Raw genomic sequence first — 20582 nt, forward strand, 5'->3', positions numbered from 1 at the left:
TTTAAAGCTAATTAATTTGTCCTCTCATCACGTTTTATCACTACTAATAGTGAACATACTGTAACCTTTGGCACAGTAACTGAAAATTGTATCCATAATAACTGCGTTATAAGGCAATTTGTTGGAAAGGCAGCCAGTGAGCCTGAAAATAAGTAGCCACTCACAATCTATAGCATAAATAAATAATAAAGAAATCTGCGTTGTAACAGCATGTGCTTTCTCACAGGACACACAACGACATGGTGAAGTGATAGAGCGCCTCCTATAGTGAGCAAAACACCAGACGGACAAGAAGGAAGGACAAGAAGCAAACAGAGAACATGGGAGCAAATGAAGTGATACACACATTAGACATGGCTACATGGATCCTAGCTGCGTCTTTCCTCGTTGGAGTGTGTTTCCTGTTATTTAGAGTAGGCAGGCCGAGGACAAGGTAAAGACTTTAGTTCTGTCAGTCTGGACAAACGTGAAAGCTCAAAGTTTGTAACATTAGCTTGGGATTTGTGTTGTCATTCCTTCGTGTAACGCGAATTGCACTTTGGTTTTTATATACATATAAATCTTCGTTTTTAAATTGAATTCGTTGTGTGTCTGAGTTTTAAGTCTGCGTTTCTTGAACGTGGTGAAATAATAATAATAATAATAATAATAATAATAATAATAATAATAATAATAATAATAAAAACAAAGCTATTTAATCTGCCATTTAAAAAAAACTTTCCTTACTCATCAGTCCAATTGCAATTTTTTTTAGTATTGTGTAGTTACTGGTTTTTGTGTCTTCATGTATTCAGAATGAAGTAAAGATATAGAAGGTAATAATATTATTATTATTGATTATGTGGGATCATTCATTAATCCACAGAATGTTTATATAGTGAGTAGGTTTTCTTTTGTACACCTAAAGTCCAGTGTTATCCAGAAAGGGTTAATGTGAGTGCAGGTTGTTATTTGAAGCAGAAGCCACACCTGGTCCAGTGGAAAACTGCACCACAAATCTTTTGTCCTGCACTGTCTTGCTGTCTTTTTGTCTTGTCCTGCACTGTCTTGCTGTCTTTTTGTCTTGTCCTGCACTGTCTTTTTGTCTTGTCCTGCACTGTCTTTTTGTCTTGTCCTGCACTGTCTTTCTGTCTTTTTGTATTGTCCTGCACTGTTTGCACAAGGTTGCACAGATGCATTTTAGGTTGCTAGGACTAACATACTAAGTCCTTATACAGTAGCTCTGTCTTTGTTCTATGTAGCACCATGATCCTGGAGAAACGTCGCATTTCGCAATATACAGTATATAACTACTGTAACAGCTATATATGGTTGCAATGACAATAAAAAGCTTCTTGGCTCTTGACTTGACTTGAGTTGTCAGCTTACTTTTAACTATATTATGTAATTCTAGTTATTGAACAGATCTTTTCGTGCTAACTAGGATTATCAGTGCTCTTACAGTACATTATCTGTCATTATAATAATGTATTATAATTTTTTTATTTAAAATAAGAAGCCCATTTGCAACACAGGCAGCGTGTTTTATGTGGCTGCTCGGTAATAATAATAATAATAATAACCATTTGATTTATTTAAAATTATGCATTTACATTGAATATGTTTTTTTCTTCCTTATTTTTTCCTCTTGAACAATCTGTGAAATTGACTGAGAAATCAAATATACTTAATATAAATATCTGTGGTTGTTCTTAAGGAGTATGGGGAATGTGGTGCTTCTGCTTTATTTAAAGCTAATTAATTTGTGCTCTGTTAAATCATCACATTGTATCACTACTAATAGTGAACACTGAAAACTGTATCCAGTGGAAAACTGCACCACATCCCTTTGCAGATTAAATGTTCAGATAAACATTTTGCAGATAAATATTTCAACATTGCTGTAAAGTGCAAAGTGTGAAATGTGCATGCTTGCATGCTAGCATACTGCCATACTAACATAACGAGCATATTTTCTAATTACTTTTATATTAAAACACTAAAATGCATCGATTTTTGTGTGTCATTTTTGCCTGTTTATCTGCAATCGTATTGTTCTTCCCTTCAGCTATGATAAAGACACGTTTCTTTTCATTATTTGCCTGGGTTACGTATGTATGTGTGGGCGGAGCTATCAATACAGGGGTGGGACTCGTTTGGGTTAGGGGCGTGTTTGTTTTGGTGATTTCAAATGTCGACATTGGCTTTCAAAAATTGGAGACTCTTCCTTTAAGCATTTAGATATTTAACCCTCCTATTGTCCTCCTACACAAATTCGGAGCGCTGAGTCAACTTGACCTTGTCTGTTTTGACTGCTTATAAAAAATGAAGTATATATGATAGCCTTTTTTTTTCTTTTCTTTTTTTTTTTTTTTTTTACCTTTTTAGTCTAACATGTTTCCAACATATTATATATATATATATATATATATATATATATATATATATATATATATATATATATATATATATATATATATATTATAATATCTTATTTATATACAAAACATGGCTCATTTTTTAGTAAAAAAAAACTGAAATTTTGAGTTATTTATCACTATAGAGGATAGAGGCACAACAGTTAATGCACAATTACAGGCTGGTATATTTCAAGGGCAGGAGATTGTTTTGAAACCATTTTGACCATTTTCAATGTATAATAAAACCTGTTTTTTTACAGACCAAATTGACTTGAATGCTTATAAATCAAAAATTCTACTATCACCACCATTCTGTGTGTAATATCTAATTTTACTATTAGGCTACACACACACACACACACACACACACACACACACACACACACACACACACACACACAGACTAAAAAACATGCCATAATTTCATGTGAATAAAACTTCATTTACCTCCTTATGTTTTTTATTAATAATAGTAAAATAATAGTAAAATAATAATAAAATATTAGTAAAATAAGCCAAAAGCTGACTGATGCAACTAAATTTATAAATAAGAGAGGAAACAAATATGATTTGATTATGAAAACAACGTTTGTGTGTGTGTGTGTGTGTGTGTGTGTGTGTGTGTGTGTGTGTGTGTGTGTGTGTGTGTGTGTGTGTGTGTAAAGATTGTTGGTACTGAAGAAGAGAAGAGAAGATATTGTCCCCAGCTGGACAAATGCATATAACAAGTGTGAAATATTTACAAATGATTGTTTTTGTTTTTTTGGAGGCCCAATGAATTGCAATGCCTAATGCTTGTGTTTGCGTGTGTGTGTCTGTGTGTGAGTGTGTGTAAAGCTTGTTGGTAGATCAGATTTTGCCACCAGCTGGACAAATGCATCTAACAAGTGTGAAATATTTACAAATGAGTAGCTTTTGTTTTTTTCTGGAGGCCTAATGAAATGCAATGCCCAATATGTGTGTGTGTGCATGTGTGTGTGTGCATGTGTGTGTGTGCGCGTGTGTTTGCATATGTGTGTGTGTGTGTGTGTGTGTGTGTGTGTGTGTGTGTGTGTGTGTGTGTGTGTGTGTGTGTGAATTTTCACACACACACAGAGTCAAAATGTGAAATGTTTACAAATGTGTAGCTTTTGTTTTGTCTGGAGGCCAACTGAATTGCAACACCCAATGCTTTGAACAGTGTTTGACTCTGTGTGTGTGTGTGTGTGTGTGTGTGTGTGTGTGTGTGTGTGTGTGTGTGTGTGTGTGTGTGTGTGGCATCATTTCGGTAGATCATATTTTGCCCTCTGCTAGGCAAAGGCATATCAAATTTGTGAAATATTTACAAATGTTTTTTTTTCTGGAGGCCTAATGAAATGCAATGCCCAATTTGTGTGTGTGTTTGTTTGTGTGTGTGTGGTGTGTGAGTGTGTGTTTTGGGTGCGTGTGTTAGTGGACATTTTATGTGTGCATTTTTGTGTCAGTATGTATGTTCATTGCTCTGAAAATGTCAAAAGTGTGACCTATTGCCCCACTAAATGTGGCCGGGTCAAAATGACCCAAGCGGATCCAAAACGCAAAGTATATATTGGTCTGAACACAAATTAATTTTACTTGCAAAGTTCATAATTTGGAACAATCCTGGTAAATTCAACAATCCCGGCAAATATGTGGAAGGAAACCCAAGTTAAGACACATTAAAACCTTCCAGCCAGGTCAAAAAGACCCAGAGAAAATAGGAAGGTTAAGTATAGAAGCAAAAACCTTTAGGGAATATGGGGAACTTAGTATATGCTTTATATCGTACAGTATGCTTGAGATATCTTGGTAAATCAGATAACAGAAAGCAATCCACATACATACCACACACAACTTCCAAAATAATATTAAGAAGTCTGAAATGTTGTGCATGGAGCACTGTCTCTATATATATATAAAAAAAAGCTCCTCAACCTTATTAGACATTACAGGACACTTGTCTTCGCATGGGACGCTCCTCCATTTATTAACACCGGGGGACAGAGTTTTGAGAAAAATAGAGTTAATCTTTAGAGCTTGATGTTTTAAACAGTGAGTAATATGGGTAATTACCACAGAATACACGTACACCTTTTCTACCTCTGTTGATCGAATCTCACCTGAAATTTGAACATGAAAGAAAGTATGGAATCAGTCAGAACTCAGAGGTACCTATATTCAAATACAACCTGTAGCCATTCACCTGATAATAAAATATCTAGCTTTAAACTTAAACTGTTTGTCTTGGAGAAAAGCTTGCGTGTATTATGAAGGATCAGGGACTGATATGGTGCTGATCAGACAAGATTATAATCTGGCATTTATTATAATACAACCTAATTCAGCATTGCAGAGAGTAGTGAAGAAGAGGCTAATGAGATCCTTTCTTAGTGGAGGTACTTACAGTACTGTAACAGATAGATGTAGTCGTTTGGGATGAAATCTTTTTCTTCAGTTATTCATAATGTGATAGATCCGATTACACATTCTGGCGGTCTCTATTGTATGGAATCTCTAGAGAGAAGGATAGAGTCAAGATAATGTAGGCAATAATGTAGTAGAGTCAAGATAATGTAGGCAATAAATTCTGTAAATATTTTAGGTAATAAACAAACAAACAAATAAATAAATAAATCTAAAAGAGTAAAGTTTATGATTGTTTAAATCACATCTATTTTACTTTAGTGAGAGAGCCTGATGTTAATGTTTTTGTTAATGTGTTAAATTTCAAAATTAATTGAATTGTTCAATTCTATTATTATTATAGATATTATATCCTTATAAATTTTTCTTGTCATTGCTTTGATAGAAAATCTGTGTTACATTTTCCACTTTTTTTTGAATGAATTTTTTTATTTTTTATTTGTGACTCTGTCCCTTTTAACTTCATATTGTAATGAAGGACAGGAAAATCAGCCGATTTTGGAGTTCACTGTAATTTCTCAGTTATTCCTAGGAACCCAAACCATGTTGAGATTATCTGCCCTGTTCTTTATCTGCCAGTCCACATGATCTGGCTTTATTGCATTTGTTTATAATACTGTTTCTTTAAGAATAATAAGCACGAGTCCTCACAGGCTTAAAGAGATAAGACCTCTATAACACCTCTGGTATTTCATTTCAGCTGATTTCACAACAGCACACAGGGTGCATTTATGCCCCCCCTACAGTGAGCAGGAGGGGTTTACAGGGTTAAATAAAGCCAGATGGGACAGAAGGAAAAGCCGCAAACAGGGAAGAGAAAGTGGGAGAAAGCGTACGGAGCTTAGGCATGGCTACATGGATTCTTGTTGCTTTTCTCGCCATTGGTGTGTCGTTCCTATTACTGAGCGCTTTATGGTCCAGGAGAAGGTACGTTCTTTAAGGCACATGAAAAAGAGGAAAGCTGAAAGTTACAGGGAAAAAAATAGCATGAGATTTTACTGTGTTGTTACTCCATGCCTTTAAAAAAAAAAAAAAAATCTTTTTCTTCAAACGTGTTTATGTGTTTTTGGTCACGTGTAATGAGTGAATCAGTTGATATCAGATTGTTGAACATGTGCTGTGAAACATGGGTTGGGAGGGGATGAGTGTTATGGATTAATGTAACTGTATAACTTCATAATTATGCAATCTGTTTTATAGAACAATCTTAGGGAGACCACGTTCTGTCCTGTAATGTCCCAGTTTTAAAAACTCTAGAATTTAAAGCTGTACTTTAGCTGAACTTACATCATGAAAATAATAGAATAAATCTTATTTAAAATCTCAATATGCTTTAAATTGATACTAGATAGTAATCGTGAATCTAATTCAGTTGATGATGTTTGATAGATTAGAATTGACTGGTATCTTGGAATTTTAGCACTATAGGTAAAAGGTCTAACCTAATATCAATCGATCTCTGTTTTAATTATATAAACATCTGGATTCAGTGAACTGTGAATAAAGGCTAGATTTCATTTCCACAAATCTGATGTTTTTTATATTACATTATGCTTTTCCATTCTGTTATCTTATCTAATATGAATATATTAATAATACATAATGTATATTTCTATAGCATTATATATCATTGGAAATGTAGTAACCACTATAAGAATTATTTGAAAAATAATTTTTTTTGTTTTTAAAATTCACAAAATGGATTTCTGTATGTTTTTCAGGCGAGAGAATGAACCTCCACTAGTGAAAGGTTGGCCTTTTCTTGGTGTTATTTTAGAATATGGTAAAAACCCACTGGCCTTCCTACAAGCAGCTCAAGAAAAGTATGGAGACATCTTCACATGCCAACTTGCAGGAAAGTACTTCACCTTCGTCACAGATCCTTTCTCTTTTTCATCGGTGATGCGCCAGGGGAAAAACCTTGACTTTCAAAAATTCGCCATGGGTTTCTCTCAGCGGGTGAGGCACACATACAATACAGAGGCATTGCAGATTTGGAAAAAGTGTGAATAAGTAGTTCTGTGTGTCTCTGCTGAAAAGATTTCCACTGCAAGTTAATTATGACCTTGAATGACATCTCTTATACTCCTCAACCTTTACTCAATAGTGAGGCTTAGTAATGCTAAGAAAGAGTGCCCAGAAATTCCTCCCTCAGCTTTAAGGGGAGCACAGAAAGTGGTGGTGTGAAAATGAAATGAAATACTTCCTATGACCTTTCATGTCCATTGAAGCCGAGGTGCTTTTATCACAGTGCGTCTCTGCACAGTTTCAGAGGCTATTTTGAAATGTCTGCTAAACCAATATTACATGAAGTGAATTATTTTGACACTAGAAATAAGACTGATGATAGACATTTTCGAGTCACAGTGTATTTTTAATTGGTGTTTGTGGTTTTTTTCTCCTTTTTCATATACCAGGTGTTTGGGCATGCTGATTTTACATCTCCATTGTTTAGCGAAAGCTACCGTGAAGTGCACATGCTCTTCAGACAAACCCTGCAAGGCCCATCTCTTGAGCAACTAAGCGAGACCATGCTTGCTAATCTGCTGTCTGTTATCCAGCACGGCCAGCCAAGCAAAAACGTTTGGAAAGAGGAAGGTTTACAGTGCTTCACCACACGTATCATGTTTGAGGCAGGATTCGTCACTCTGTTTGGGAAGAATTCAAGGCTTCTTCAGCCAGAAGGAAAGGGTGCTATTGGGACATGTGTGCAGAAGGCGAAGAGAGATTTTTTGGCATTTGACGGGGCTTTTCCTAAACTGGCTGCCGGAGTGCCTATCGCGCTGTGCGGCCGTGCGTGGAGGGCCAGAGAAGCATTAACCAAGGGACTACTGCACAGGGAGCTCAATCACAGGATATATGTCTCAGATCTGATTCAGCGCAGGATGGACGCCTTCGATCGCATGCACCTGGACGAGACAAATAAAGCACGAACACACGTATGCATGCTCTGGGCTTCGCAAGCCAACACACTGCCTGCTGCCTTTTGGAGTCTGTACTATATGCTGAGGTAGAAAACACACTCCACTCACCACTGATTACATGACTCATTCCAAGCAAGGTCATTTTGTTTATTTGTGCGTATTTATCTTTGACAATGTTTCCCATGTTTGTTGGCCTTCCAGACATCCAGAAGCTTTTGCTGCGGCTCGTAAAGAGATCGACCAGATCTTCACCAAGTTACCAAATGACAAAGCAATCAGTGTACCCAAAGAGAAGCTGGAATCCATGATTGTGCTTGGTAGGTCCTATTATTAATAATACATGCTAGATAAAATAAAAAGCCTATAATAAAAGCCTTTTTTAACCACCTTATACAGCTTCTTGACATTTATAGGAGGCCATTGTAAGGAATTCTCATCTGCCGCCTGGGCAGCATAACCTAAAATTCAGCCGCTCGGACCTCTGCTCGATTCCCGTTCTCCACAAGCGCTTGGGGAAATCTCAATGAAACACACACGCGTCAGTCTTTCCAAAGTTTATTGTGTCAAACATGAATATATAGAGGAAGGACATAATGTGTGTGTGTGCGGAGCTTAATGCTAGTATCAGCAGAAGATACCTTGACTGTTATCATGAAGCAGGTAACCTCCCAGCTGCAGTATCATGTTTTTCATAACTTATTTCATACAAAGCGTATTGTAGCAGAGCAGAGAGGCTAGGGAGAGGAGGTTATGATAAGGTCAAGATATCTGTGTGTGTGTGTATGAGAGAGAGAGAGAGAGAGAGAGAGAGAGTATGTGTGTGTATGTGATTGTGTGTAAGAAAAGAACATTGTGCTTTGTACAGAAAGTCTGCAACATTATCAGAAAAGATTAAGTATTTCATACAATTATTCTCACAGCCATAAAAACTGAAAACAACCGAAAAGTGATTCCTTATTAAGCAAAATAAAGTTTGTTTTTAATAAATTAGAGTGTAGCGCCGGTCATAAAACCCAACATATTACATTATTTGGAATATTAGATTTTGACAAGTCTTTTGGTTTTAAAATTCTTGGAACATCAAAAAGGATTGTAGCAGTCTGTTTCATTGAGGAAAATAGTCTTGCAATCTGGGACCATGTACAAATACTAAGTATAGTGTTTCCTGTGAAAGACACCGGAACAGACTGAGTCACTGAAATATTTCTGTAGTGATGGGAAGCAAGCAACTAAACATAAAAAGATGATTTGGATAGAATGTCATTTTGGTGTGTAAGCCTTATAATGGGAAGACTGTAGGCGGTTTTAGCTTTCCACCTTGGGTTATAACAGATACACGTCATAATACCTGTCATAACCTGCTTTAATAACAATTTAAAAAAAATGATTGCATACTCTTGGTTAAGATGGGAAAAACAGCTTAGATCAAGTAAGTTTCATTTTGAGCATTTCATTATTTTTGTTTGTTATTACAGCAGCCTGAGTCATGCAGTCTGTATGATTACATTAGCTCTGGAATAAAACTCAGTAACAATTCTGTACATAAAAAAGGAAGGAAGTCAACTGAACAGGGAATTTCCAGGGAAATAAAACTTAGAAGCTTGCACTGTTAGGTAGATTTTAGAAATCTGTTTCATATTAGGCTTGTGGTGGTTATATAAATTCAGCAGTAAACAACTAAATTTAGAGACAAATGAATGTGCTAAAAGCGTCTTGTTTAAGCCTTATGATTCATACTGAATATAGTCAGCAAACCAGTTCACATCCTGGCCATATCTCACAGCACGGTGACTTGCATAGACAGAAAGGAATACATAACTGTAGTCCTAAAGCAAGATAAGAAGAACAGAAACCAAACAGGAAATGGAAAGGTCAATGATACAGATGTTCCAAAAAACACAGACAGGCACAGAAACAACAAATTGGAAAAAAATCCCACAGACTATTATAACTCAGTTTCTAGTCCATTTTCTATATATAAAAGGTATATAAAGCCTTATATAGGAATAATGCTGCTTTATTTATATGAAATAAAATAAAGATAATGTTGTGGATATCCGTTAAACTTCCTGCTTAGTATTCAGGTTATCTTAAAGCTAGGACCTGCTTCATATTAATACAAAGCTTTGTGACAGCGTGTATCAGTTGTGGACGGCCATTTAAACTGAATCTAACAAAGAAGAAACACCCGTGTAGAAGCCTGACAACAGGTTCATCCCAATAATGAAGAAGTCAATCTAAAGGAAAAGTTATTTCCTATTTCATTTGCATGCTGCTTCAGTCTTTTTAGTCATTTGCTAATAAAAATTACATATAACTTGTACAGTGATAAAAAAAAAATCCACTGTTCCATCATATAAGCCACGCTAAACTACAAAATAATATCCATAATATGGTACCTATAGTGTTTAAAGGTAAATATTTAATATCCTATTTCTACTAAACCAATATTAACATATTAGTGTGGTTTTACATTGCAGAGAGTATTATCAGGGAAGCTCTGCGGCTGTCAAGTGCTTCCATTATGATCCGAGTCGCAAGTGATGACTTCATTCTGACCCTGGACTCAGGCCAAACGGCAGCTATTAGGAAAGGAGATTACATTGCTCTCTACCCCCGACTAATACACCTAGACCCTGAAATCTATCCAGATCCGTTGGTAAATACTCCAAACAGCATTTTTTTTTTTTAATGAAACAATATTACTCATAAAAATACAAAAGCTGCTTAATAAAATCCTATTGAAATAGATTGAAAAATTACAGTAATTGCTGCAAGGCAATATATATCAAGGTATATCAAGTGAGTGGTATATCAAGGTGGTTGTGATGCTTCTTCTTTTGTGATGGAGATTTTTATGAAATTGCAGGTATTCAAGTACAACCGGTTCTTGGATGAAGAAGGTCAAAGGCGGAATCAGTTCTACAAAAATGGCCGACAGCTGAAGCACTACCTCGTGCCGTTTGGATCTGGCGCCAGTGAGTGTCCGGGTCGTTTCTTCGCCATCAATGAGATAAAGCAGTTTCTCATGTTGGCGCTCTGGCATTATGACTTACAAATCAGTGAGCATAACGACACACTGTCACCAGACCGTACCCGCGCCGGCCTTGGCATCCTGCCACCTTCACAAGACATATTGCTTAGATACAAAACAAGAGCAGACAGGTACACAGAGAAACCCAGGGAGAAAAATGGTATTGATGACTAAAATGTCAGTTGAAAAAAAAAAGAATGTCATTTGCTAAACCAAAACAGCGGAAAAGTATTAGAAAAAATCATATCTATGTATAAAAAAAAAAGTTTGAAATGAAACAGTGGCTCTGAATGTAATGTGTAGATTATCATGTATATTTTGTAGGTACTTAGTTCTATTCATTGGATAAACCATAGGGGAATTAGGTTTATATGGCAAGTATCCTAATATTAGGCTGCAGAACTTTACATTCTATTGCATTAACATGAAATTCATTCTATCCAGCTTTAGAAGCAGAAGCAGTATCTAACCTGGTGATGTTCTCCCAGGCCTGTAGCAACAGTCCCTGCTATGATTTGGGGCTTTTCCTCATTCCTTTTACACATATTAATCATGCTCTACTCAACTATAGCTGCAAATATATATTGATTATTAGGTACAACAAAAGGAGCGGCACTTAAGGAAGTGATGAATTAATGTTTCTTTGATAGTGGATAAATTTGAAGACGCACTTTTTTTCTGTCAATCTAGAAATGCCCTTTATCGATTGTGCATATATTCTATAGTGTCAATTTGCAATATTCTGTAAGAAATATATTATAATATATATTCTGATAAATAGTTGCTTACAGTTGGTAAAGGACTGGTTGATTAAAGCACTACATACTTTATGTCTGTTGTATGTCAACTGTAAATGTATAAACCAGAGTGCATACTTAATTCAGGGGTGTAGTAGTAATTCTTTTACTTCTATTGTCATCTGCTTTTTCTTTTTTTTTTTTACTTCTTTTTTCTTTTATTGAGTCCTTATCATTTCACCATTAGAAATGTTGAATTTATGTGTGAAAATTCTATTGAATATTGTTTGTCTATGTGTATATGCAATGATCATCACGATTAATTGGATATTTGTATGTCATATTTATTTTGGAAATAAATAAACCTGAATATTTCAGATTTATTCATACAAATGGCAAATTGTGTTTTCCTTACTAGGCACCCAGCACCAGTTTTTGGATTAAAGAACAGGAAGGTGTTATCATAGGGAGAAAATTAAATCAAAAGCTCAAACACATTTGACTTACGTAAAAGAGATTTTTATTGCTATAGTCAGTATGAATTTTGGACTTCTTGACAAATTAATCAGAGACAGCTGAATTTGAGTCTTTTTGGGTTTATAAAGCATATGAAATCAAAGTGGATACCCTAAAAGAAACAATTAAGGTAACTTCATTTTGAGCCTTTGATGACAAACTGACATACACAGATCAGCCATGACATTAAAACAAGTGATGTGAAGAACATTGAATGTCTTGTTACAGTGGTATCTGTCAAAAGGTGGGATATATTAGTCAGTAAATGAAAAATGACATCTTAAAGTTGATGTCAAGTCAAGAAGCTTTTATTGTCATTTCAACCATATATAGGTGTTGCAGTGAAATGAGACAATGTTTCTCCAGGATCATGGTGCTACATAAAACAAAGACAGAGCTATAAGGACTTAGTAAGTTAGTCCTAGATACATAAAGTGCAACCAGGTGCAAACAGAGCAGGACAATACAAACAAGACAGTGCAGGACAAAAGACAGAGCAGGGCAAAAAACAAGACAGAAAGACAGCGAAAAATACAAGACAATACACAAAAGACAATAAACAGAAAGCCGACCAGTGTAAATGATGTATGTTCAATCAACATTGCGAGGCAGAAATACTGGAATGAACACAGTATTTGTGGCTCAACTGGTTAAGGCTCTGGGTTGTTGATTGGAGGATTGTGGTTCAAGCCCCAGCACAGCCAATCTACCACTGCTGGGCCCTTGAGCAAGGCCCTCAACCCTCCCTGCACCAGGAGTGCTGTATCATAGCTGCCCCTGCAATCTGACCCCAACCTCCTCGGTTGGGGTATGTGAAGAAAAGAATTCCACTGTGCTGTAATGTATTTGTGGTGATAATAAAGTCTTCTATGCCCCGTTCTGTCTGTATTATAGTAGCAGTTACCTGAGATATTTTTAAGTATTGTGCAAAACAGCAAACGACTGGAATGTGAGACAGCATGTGCAAAGAGCAAAAACAGTGTGCAAAACAGCATGTAAACAGTTTGATGGATGTATATTGGAAGTGTGTGTATTAGGTGTAGGTCTGTGCAGTCCATACAGTTTGGGATGTGTTTTGGAAGCTGGAAGAATGTGCAAGCGTAATGATGTGAAGTATGAAACCGACCAAATTGTAATGGAAAAACAACAGATGCGATGGTAAGACGACGATCAGAGCACCTTGAAAAACACAAAGTCTTCTGGGAATGCAAAAAGTGATCCAAGGAAGGATAATTTGTGAAGCTCAAGGATGAGCAAAGCTGTGGTAGAAAAGTGATATTTTTGGACATTTGGTTGTGTTCAGAGGAAAAGTACCACGTTTTAAGTTCTTTAAGACATCTCAAGGCCAAATGTCTTCAGTGTTTGTGTGAGTTATGTGAGAGGTACGACATTAGAAACCAGTAGAAACTGTACACTATGCTACAAAGATGAGGTGGTTCTTCAAACACTGCATTATGCTATAAAAATGAGGCTTTATGACAGCCGTGTATGTTAGAAAGTATTTCTAAATGATTTGATAAATAGTTCAACATCATTAAGAGTATATATACATAGTTTTATGTGAAACACTTGGCCTCTTTTCGGAATATTGAGCAAAAACAATTAGCAGGTCAAGAAACGATTAAGCTCGCGCGCGCACCAGAGTTAAAAAAAAAAGGTGCACGCGCTCTGTCTGAACTGACAGTGTGTATTTTATACCACGTGGTCGCTCAGCATCTGAGACACAAGGTCAACTCTGATCAGCATCACGATTAGTATCGGCTTTCTGAACCGCAACGAAGGACATCGACTAACAAGCAGCCTACGGACCCATTTTGTTGGATATATCACACTCTGCACCCACATCACGACCGACACCAGCTCGGCATCATCGAGGTGAGTCTGAGGATGAATTTAATTTAAATCATAAAAAAAAAACAACAACAACAAAAAAAACGAATCCATCATCGTAATGCATCACGATAACACGCTTAATGCTAAAGCGTCGATGTTGCACGTGCCATTCGAAAGGTTTGCTACTGTACGTTGTAACCAGGATCACGTCTGAAAGATGTTCGCATTGCGAAATTGTCCTAGGTGTTGCCTCACCGTCAGTGAAGCTATGTGTACACTTCTGTTTGCGAATTCCAGCATGCATCCTAATGAATAGCGTCAGTGATCTAACGTGCGGCTCTGACCGCTTTATGGGAAATGAGCAGATTTTGTTTATATTATGTACACTGTGACGTCATGCTGCATGGATGGATTTATGGATGCGGATCATGTTGCATCCGAAACATTCCACGTGACGCCTTGTGTTCAGAGCTGTCGGTTTTTGGATCAGACAGATTATTGTTATGTTTGCTTGAAACGACTAATCGTATGCTTGTTAGAATTATAGAGCTGTTCTGGCACAAAACACCATAGTACTGTAACATTTCTCGTGCATGTATCCAGGTAACTGATACCATACCGGTGCAAGAAGAAACAGGAGAAAAAACATGTCATTGTATCCTTCTTTAGAAGACCTGAAGGTGGATAAATTTATTCAGGTATGATGCTGTGCCTTGTGAATGTAATTATGTATAAAAAAAAAGAGTAGGAAATAAATTCAGCTTATGTAACTACCTTGGTTTTGGTCTTGGAAATGGAATAAAACCCCAAAAAACTCATCTCTTCTACAGGCTCAGAACACTCCTACTGCCAGTCCATCCAAAGCCCCGCCCCTGGCACTCACTGACCACGCCCAGTACAACAATACACACGCCCACACTGGGTCAAACTTGGAGGAAATTGAAACAGGTCAGACCCTTTTCAATATACAATATAATCGTTCAATTTTGAGGTTGTGTATTTTGGTATTTATATATCTGTGTGTGTGTGTGTGTGTGTGTGTGTGTGTGTGTGTGTGTGTGTGTACGTGTTAGAACAGATGCCTCTGGAAGTTTGTATCCTCAGCTGAGTGAGTTTATGGGCCTGAATCTCAGTATTGAGGCAATAAAAACCTTTTCTGCTACAGCCCCTGAGCAAATTAGTGGAGTAAGTCTTTTTGAATTTGTGGCCTTGTATATGTCGGTTGTTCTACATGGCACAAATAAATGCAGAATCTGTAGGAAGAAGATTATATCATCTGTTGTTTGTAGGCTCTCAGTGCATATTCATCTCGCACAAACTGGACAGTTGCTCCTATTACTGGCAATGACGTGGGACTGAAGCGGGCTGAGATTCGACAGGGAGTCAGGGAGGTGTTGATCTGTAAAGACATGGACGGGAAGATCGGCCTCCGTCTCAAAGCTATAGATAATGTAAGATGAATCCATAAACTTTCACACACACACACACACACACACACACACACACACACACACACACACACACACACACACACACACACACACACACACACACACACACACAGAGCACATGCAGACTTTCGTAACACATTCCTCTTGTAAACAGTGCAGACCAGCTGACATGCTTAAATATTACAGTAATTTAAGGTCATAAGAAAAATTTGCATATTCCTGCTAAAAATGCAATTTCGAGAAACTTTCATTTTTATCTTAAGCAATTGTCTAACCAAAAGCAGAAGACATAGGATTCATACTACTACTACTACTACTACTACTACTACTACTACTACTACTACTACTATAGAGAAAAAAATTCTCATTAGTTATTCTATGGTAAATAAAATTTATAAGAAAAATGTCCATTCTAGAGTTTTGTTATATTGATTGACAAGCCTGATAGTCTAAATTCTCTGATTTTTCTGTAATATCAAGAGCACAGTTTACGCTCAACAAATCAACGCTGTGATAGTTCCCTCTATGGTAATGAGTTAATAATAAAATATTTGTCCACAAACAAGACACAAAAATAAAACACAATGAATGACACGGCATCCAAAGAAGTAAAAATCTAGTCTTTGCCTAAATATACAGTATATGAATATATACAGTACTGTATATATATCATCGTTCACATTATAAGGAACACCATTACACATGCAAAATGATGCAGCGTTCTAATCAACCGATCATATGACAACATCTTTTGGCAAAAATCATGCAAATACAGGTTAAGAGCTTGGAGTTTGTTTTAGAGGTTCCTGATCTAGGATTCTCACACACAACAGTCTCTAGAATTGTGACAGTTCTCTAAGTGAAAACACCTTGTTTATGATTGATATCAGAGAAAACAGAATTTTTGCTTGTTATTGACCAGTGCTGATTATTGTGATGTCTGTTATTCAGGGTTTGTTTGTACAGCTAGTACAAGTAAACACTCCAGCAGCTTTGGGAGGGCTTCGCTTTGGGGATCAGATTCTGCAGATCAACGGAGAGTCCTGTGCTGGCTGGAGCAGTGACCGTGCACACAAGGTTCTGAAGAATGCCAGTCCTGAGAGAATAACACTAGCTGTACGAGACAGGTACACACATGAATCTTATCTTTAGGATGTATTCAGGTAGTCGGTGTATCCAGTAGTCATGAAAATACAACACACAGATACATGAGATTGCCTCAGCTGAATTATTAATTAAGCTACCGGGAACAGGATATTTTATGTCCACACAATGATTCAGCAATATTGAGCAGGTCAAAATGTACTGTGGGTAACTATGTCTACTACGAATCTATATATTTTTTTTACCAGTAAGGGACAAAAAGAGCTTTACAAAGAAACTGAAAGCCGATTAACAAAACTAACAGCAATACTACAGGAGAAGTACGATGGATTATGCTAGTACGATGTGTCAATGTTTTATTTTTATTTTTTGAAAATGTTTACCTGTGTTTGCAAGAACAACAGCAGCAACTAATGCGGTAGTAAAAAATCTAAATTTAGTCTGCAGTTCATCCATGCCATTTACTAAAAGTGTAGTATTCCATAATTACATTGTGTAATGAGGGCACTGTATTCAAGGTCCAAGGTTTCTAGGTCATTTTTAATAGGTTTTTTTTCTGCATTGATAACATTATACATACCCTGAACAGCCATAACATTAAAACCACTGACAGGAGAGGTAAATAAAACTGATTATCTCATTACAATGGCAACTGTCATGAACTGGGATATGTTAGACAGTAAGTGAACAGTCAGCTTTTAAAGCTGATTTGTTGGATTCAGGAATAATGGGCAAGCTGGAAAAACCTGGGTCCTGGTATTCATATGGATGTAATAGTGGCCTCATTCAGCAGGATAATGCACCATGCCACACTGCCAAAATGTTTCCGAAATGGTTTAGGGAACATGACAGAGAGTTCACAGGGATCACTTGGCCTCAGACTAATGAGAATCTGTGGGATGTGCCCCACTTCACAACTCACAGGACATAAAGGATCTGGCGTTAACATCTTGGGCCAGATACCACAGCATGCCTTTTGAAAAGCCTTGTGAAGTCTATGCCTCAATGAGTCAGAGTTGCTGTAATGGTGCAATGGGAATCTACCCAATATTATGCAGGTGGGGGAGGTGGGGGGAGAGAGAGGAAGAAATCACTTCAAATTAATACAGAGTCATGCTGATTGATCACACTTTTATTGTAGTAGTCTCTTCTAGGAAGACCCTGACTCTATCCACAGGGCATAAAAGCTCACTGAATTGTTTGCTGAGGATGAAAATTATGTAAACCATATGCACTGGTCTTTACAATTAACAGACTGTCAATCCAATCGAACATTTATGAGGGATACGTTTTAAACAGTGCTCTCTACTGGTATCATCAACACCAACTGAGGGAATATCTTTGGAGTCAGTACAGTTCCAGAGAATTTGAAACACCATTCCAAAGAGGTCTGGAGTTGTTTTTGTGGCTCGGAATGGCTCAAAACCTTACTAAAACTCTTTAACTTTTTTTTCAATTGGTGGTTATAAATCTGAACACCCTGTTGCTAAAGTAATGGAACAGGACCTAAGATATTGAGTGGGATTAAGGTGTAAAATAATTGCGTCAGTAAGGGCATGTTACAAATGGTATTGAAATGAGGATTTAGTGTTTCTTGTGTCGTTTTGCAGGCCACTGGAGCGTGCTGTCACTCTGCATAAGGACATGAATGGGCAGCTTGGGTTCATCTTTAAGAAAGGTAGAATTACATCCATTGTGAAGGACAGCTCTGCAGCTCGTAATGGACTGCTCACTGACCACCAGATCTGTGAAATCAACGGACAGAATGTGATTGGACTAAAGGTGACTCTCACTGGCTCTCTCGCTCTCTTTTTCCTTCTCTCTTTCTGTGTCTTTCTCTCTAATCATTTTCAAACTTCAACTTTCAAAACACTTATTTTTGTGGCACACCTTTTGTGGTTCCTATCCGTGAACGTGCGGGATGTTTTAGGTTTCAACTGACTAAATGTGATGACATCCTAAGAGATAATAAGGTATTTAGGTCTTCCAAATGGTGGAATTATATTTAGTGTTCCTTTGGAGAATTTCCAGTTCTTATTTTACGGAGTACAGAGAACCGTCATGTCCACAAATCAAGAGTGTGTCCCTTTCTTTCTTGGAAAAGTAGTGAAGTCACAAGTATGAAAATATTGTAATCATACCCCTGAAGTACACATGAAGGACTAAACAAAGCATGCCTCTGCTTCTCTCCCTTTCTTCTGTTTATCAGGACTCTCAAGTGTCAGACATCCTCAACACTAGTGGGAATGTTGTGACTGTAACTGTGATGCCAGTGCTCATCTTCGATCACATGATGAAAAGGTAAAGAGGGGGATTATGGCTAAAAAAAATCCAGTCATTCAAATTGTCTTTTTTATATTGCTTTATTTACTTTTTCTTCACAGGATGTGCAACAGCATTGTGAAATCTCTAATGGACCACTCCATTCCTGAGGTGTGACATGGACAAACCATCACCTGGATCAGAATGGGCTTTCACGTGCACAACAGCTTAGATAAAGTGGCATACACACGCACAGCGTTTGTGCTTTTAAGCAGATTAATACGAGAGGTGAAAAGTGAAAATCGTTGCTCTTTTTTGCAGTAATTTGTCTTTTCCATCATTGATTAACCCCTTTACGTTTAATGTGCAGTGTTTTTTCAATCCCAAAAGTCAAATCAAAGCTTTACCGAAATAAAATAACAAGATAAAAATGGTTTATATCTGCTATATTGTAGGCAACTTTCTTGAATGTTCTCTAATTTGAATTGCTTATTTAATTTTTATACTTATTATGACTCTGTCTAAGAGCACACATACACCCAACTCTATGGAGCCACAAGAAAGGTGCTTCCTCTAATTTCTTTTTACGCCGTTGACTTGTTTTAATTGGTAGGTAGGTGCATTTCTCTCAACATTTAAAACATACTGTACGGACAAGTCCACAATTTCCAGGAATTGAACTATGCATGGTTGACACAACATAGGTAAAAAATAAGAATTTTTAGGAAAATAGTTCTTATAGGATTTCAACCACGGGTGAATATGTAAATATATTAGTCTACTTTTAATTTGAGTTTATTTTATCAGGTTTTATTAATATACTCTTTATAAAGCTGATATCATTTCACTCAAACCCAGTGAAATTGTGTTGATATGAGTTTAAATAAAATATATTGGATAGAAGAATTTAGTTTTGACAGGATTTTACTTCATATGAGTGTTGACTTTCTGTTGGATGTGTAGGTTTGTTGACTTTTTTCTTGGTTTAAATGAAAAAAATAAACTAAACCGTGACTCATTATTGGTATAAACAGTTTTATGACTATTACATAATGTCAAGAAACTGTAAGGAAATTCTATTTATTTAGTAGGTCCAGTATTCAAACATTGCATATTGTCCTGTGGTTTTTTGTTGTTGTTGTTGTTATTTCCACTTAAATAAAAGTATGAAAAGTTATCTTAATACAAGTGTTGTTATAGATAGTGTTAGTGACAAATTTTCTTCAACTTTTCCCTAATTTTTTCGACTCCCTGCTCTGTGCATTTGTGTTTTCCTCAATATGAAGAGGAAATTGATCAGTAATGAGTAGAATTACATGTGGATTTAATATCTATTGTCCTTTTACTATGTAGTAAAGGGAATCTTAATGTTATCCTGAGACCCACATAAACCACCACGTCGTATTATAACGGTCCTACGACATAACTACCGGACTAAACAAATCTAGCCTGTTTACACTATTCACTCACGTTCATGGAGTTAATTGGCACCACAAATATCGCGAGAAAAACTACCCGGGCTCAAGTTTGCCACGTTACGCACGGTTTTAGAGGGCGGGGTTAGAGTCGCAGATCCACACGATTCGCTCTGTGTGGGAGATGTCGCTACTCGAGCTGTACCAGCAACACGATCGGTTCCGCGCATGTGCGAAATGACGTCACTTCTTGTCATCGCCGACGGCAGTTTCGGATATTAACGCTATCCTTACCGTTGTCATAGCACTTTATTTGCAAGTCTTATTATTTGCAACTCTTATTTGTCTGCCTTTCAACAATTAATAATATTGCTCGTTTAATGTCTGTTTTTTTGTGCAAGTTTGCTTACTCTAACTTGTTTTTATGGTATTGTTGTCCTAAGCAATCCCTAAAATAATATATAAAATTTTTAAGGTTAATATGTG

The 20582-nt window shown here is 36.8% G+C and overlaps 2 protein-coding genes across 4 annotated transcripts; both read left to right on the top strand.

The window, feature by feature from the left end:
- The first annotated feature begins 275 nt into the window (after positions 1-275).
- LOC113657587 (cytochrome P450 7A1) lies at positions 276-11902 on the top strand. 3 transcript variants are annotated; one of them, XM_047822184.1, is made up of 7 exons: positions 276-433; positions 6542-6779; positions 7238-7830; positions 7946-8061; positions 10225-10403; positions 10614-10909; positions 11223-11902. In XM_047822184.1, exons 1-7 carry the CDS (start codon positions 321-323, stop codon positions 11245-11247), a joined length of 1560 nt encoding a protein of 519 aa, XP_047678140.1. In that variant the 5' UTR covers positions 276-320; the 3' UTR covers positions 11248-11902. The 3 variants fall into 3 exon arrangements, with proteins under 3 accessions (XP_047678140.1, XP_047678133.1, XP_027025308.2); XM_027169507.2 differs by adding an exon at positions 5521-5747 and having other exon boundaries at positions 277-433; positions 10614-11902; XM_047822177.1 differs by having other exon boundaries at positions 10614-11902.
- Positions 11903-13691: 1789 nt separating this feature from the next.
- LOC113657381 (syndecan binding protein (syntenin)) lies at positions 13692-19864 on the top strand. The gene is made up of 9 exons (XM_027169116.2): positions 13692-13906; positions 14468-14562; positions 14695-14812; positions 14943-15049; positions 15154-15315; positions 16267-16442; positions 18030-18201; positions 18629-18720; positions 18804-19864. Exons 2-9 carry the CDS (start codon positions 14512-14514, stop codon positions 18856-18858), a joined length of 933 nt encoding a protein of 310 aa, XP_027024917.1. The 5' UTR covers positions 13692-13906; positions 14468-14511; the 3' UTR covers positions 18859-19864.
- The last annotated feature ends 718 nt before the right edge of the window (positions 19865-20582 follow it).

Source organism: Tachysurus fulvidraco, chromosome 1, assembly GCF_022655615.1.
Source record: "Tachysurus fulvidraco isolate hzauxx_2018 chromosome 1, HZAU_PFXX_2.0, whole genome shotgun sequence".
NCBI classification, from domain to species: domain Eukaryota; kingdom Metazoa; phylum Chordata; class Actinopteri; order Siluriformes; family Bagridae; genus Tachysurus; species Tachysurus fulvidraco.

Bases quoted from the DNA above. Each gene is read 5' to 3' on its own strand.
- LOC113657587 (XM_047822177.1), top strand. From the start codon at position 321: ATGGGAGCAAATGAAGTGATACACACATTAGACATGGCTACATGGATC. The intron at 6,780-7,237 runs GTGAGGCACACA...TTCATATACCAG, and splicing joins CCATGGGTTTCTCTCAGCGG to GTGTTTGGGCATGCTGATTT. The intron at 10,404-10,613 runs GTAAATACTCCA...ATGAAATTGCAG, and splicing joins AAATCTATCCAGATCCGTTG to GTATTCAAGTACAACCGGTT.
- LOC113657381 (XM_027169116.2), top strand. From the start codon at position 14,512: ATGTCATTGTATCCTTCTTTAGAAGACCTGAAGGTGGATAAATTTATT. The intron at 14,813-14,942 runs GTCAGACCCTTT...GTGTTAGAACAG, and splicing joins CTTGGAGGAAATTGAAACAG to ATGCCTCTGGAAGTTTGTAT. The intron at 16,443-18,029 runs GTACACACATGA...GTCGTTTTGCAG, and splicing joins ACACTAGCTGTACGAGACAG to GCCACTGGAGCGTGCTGTCA.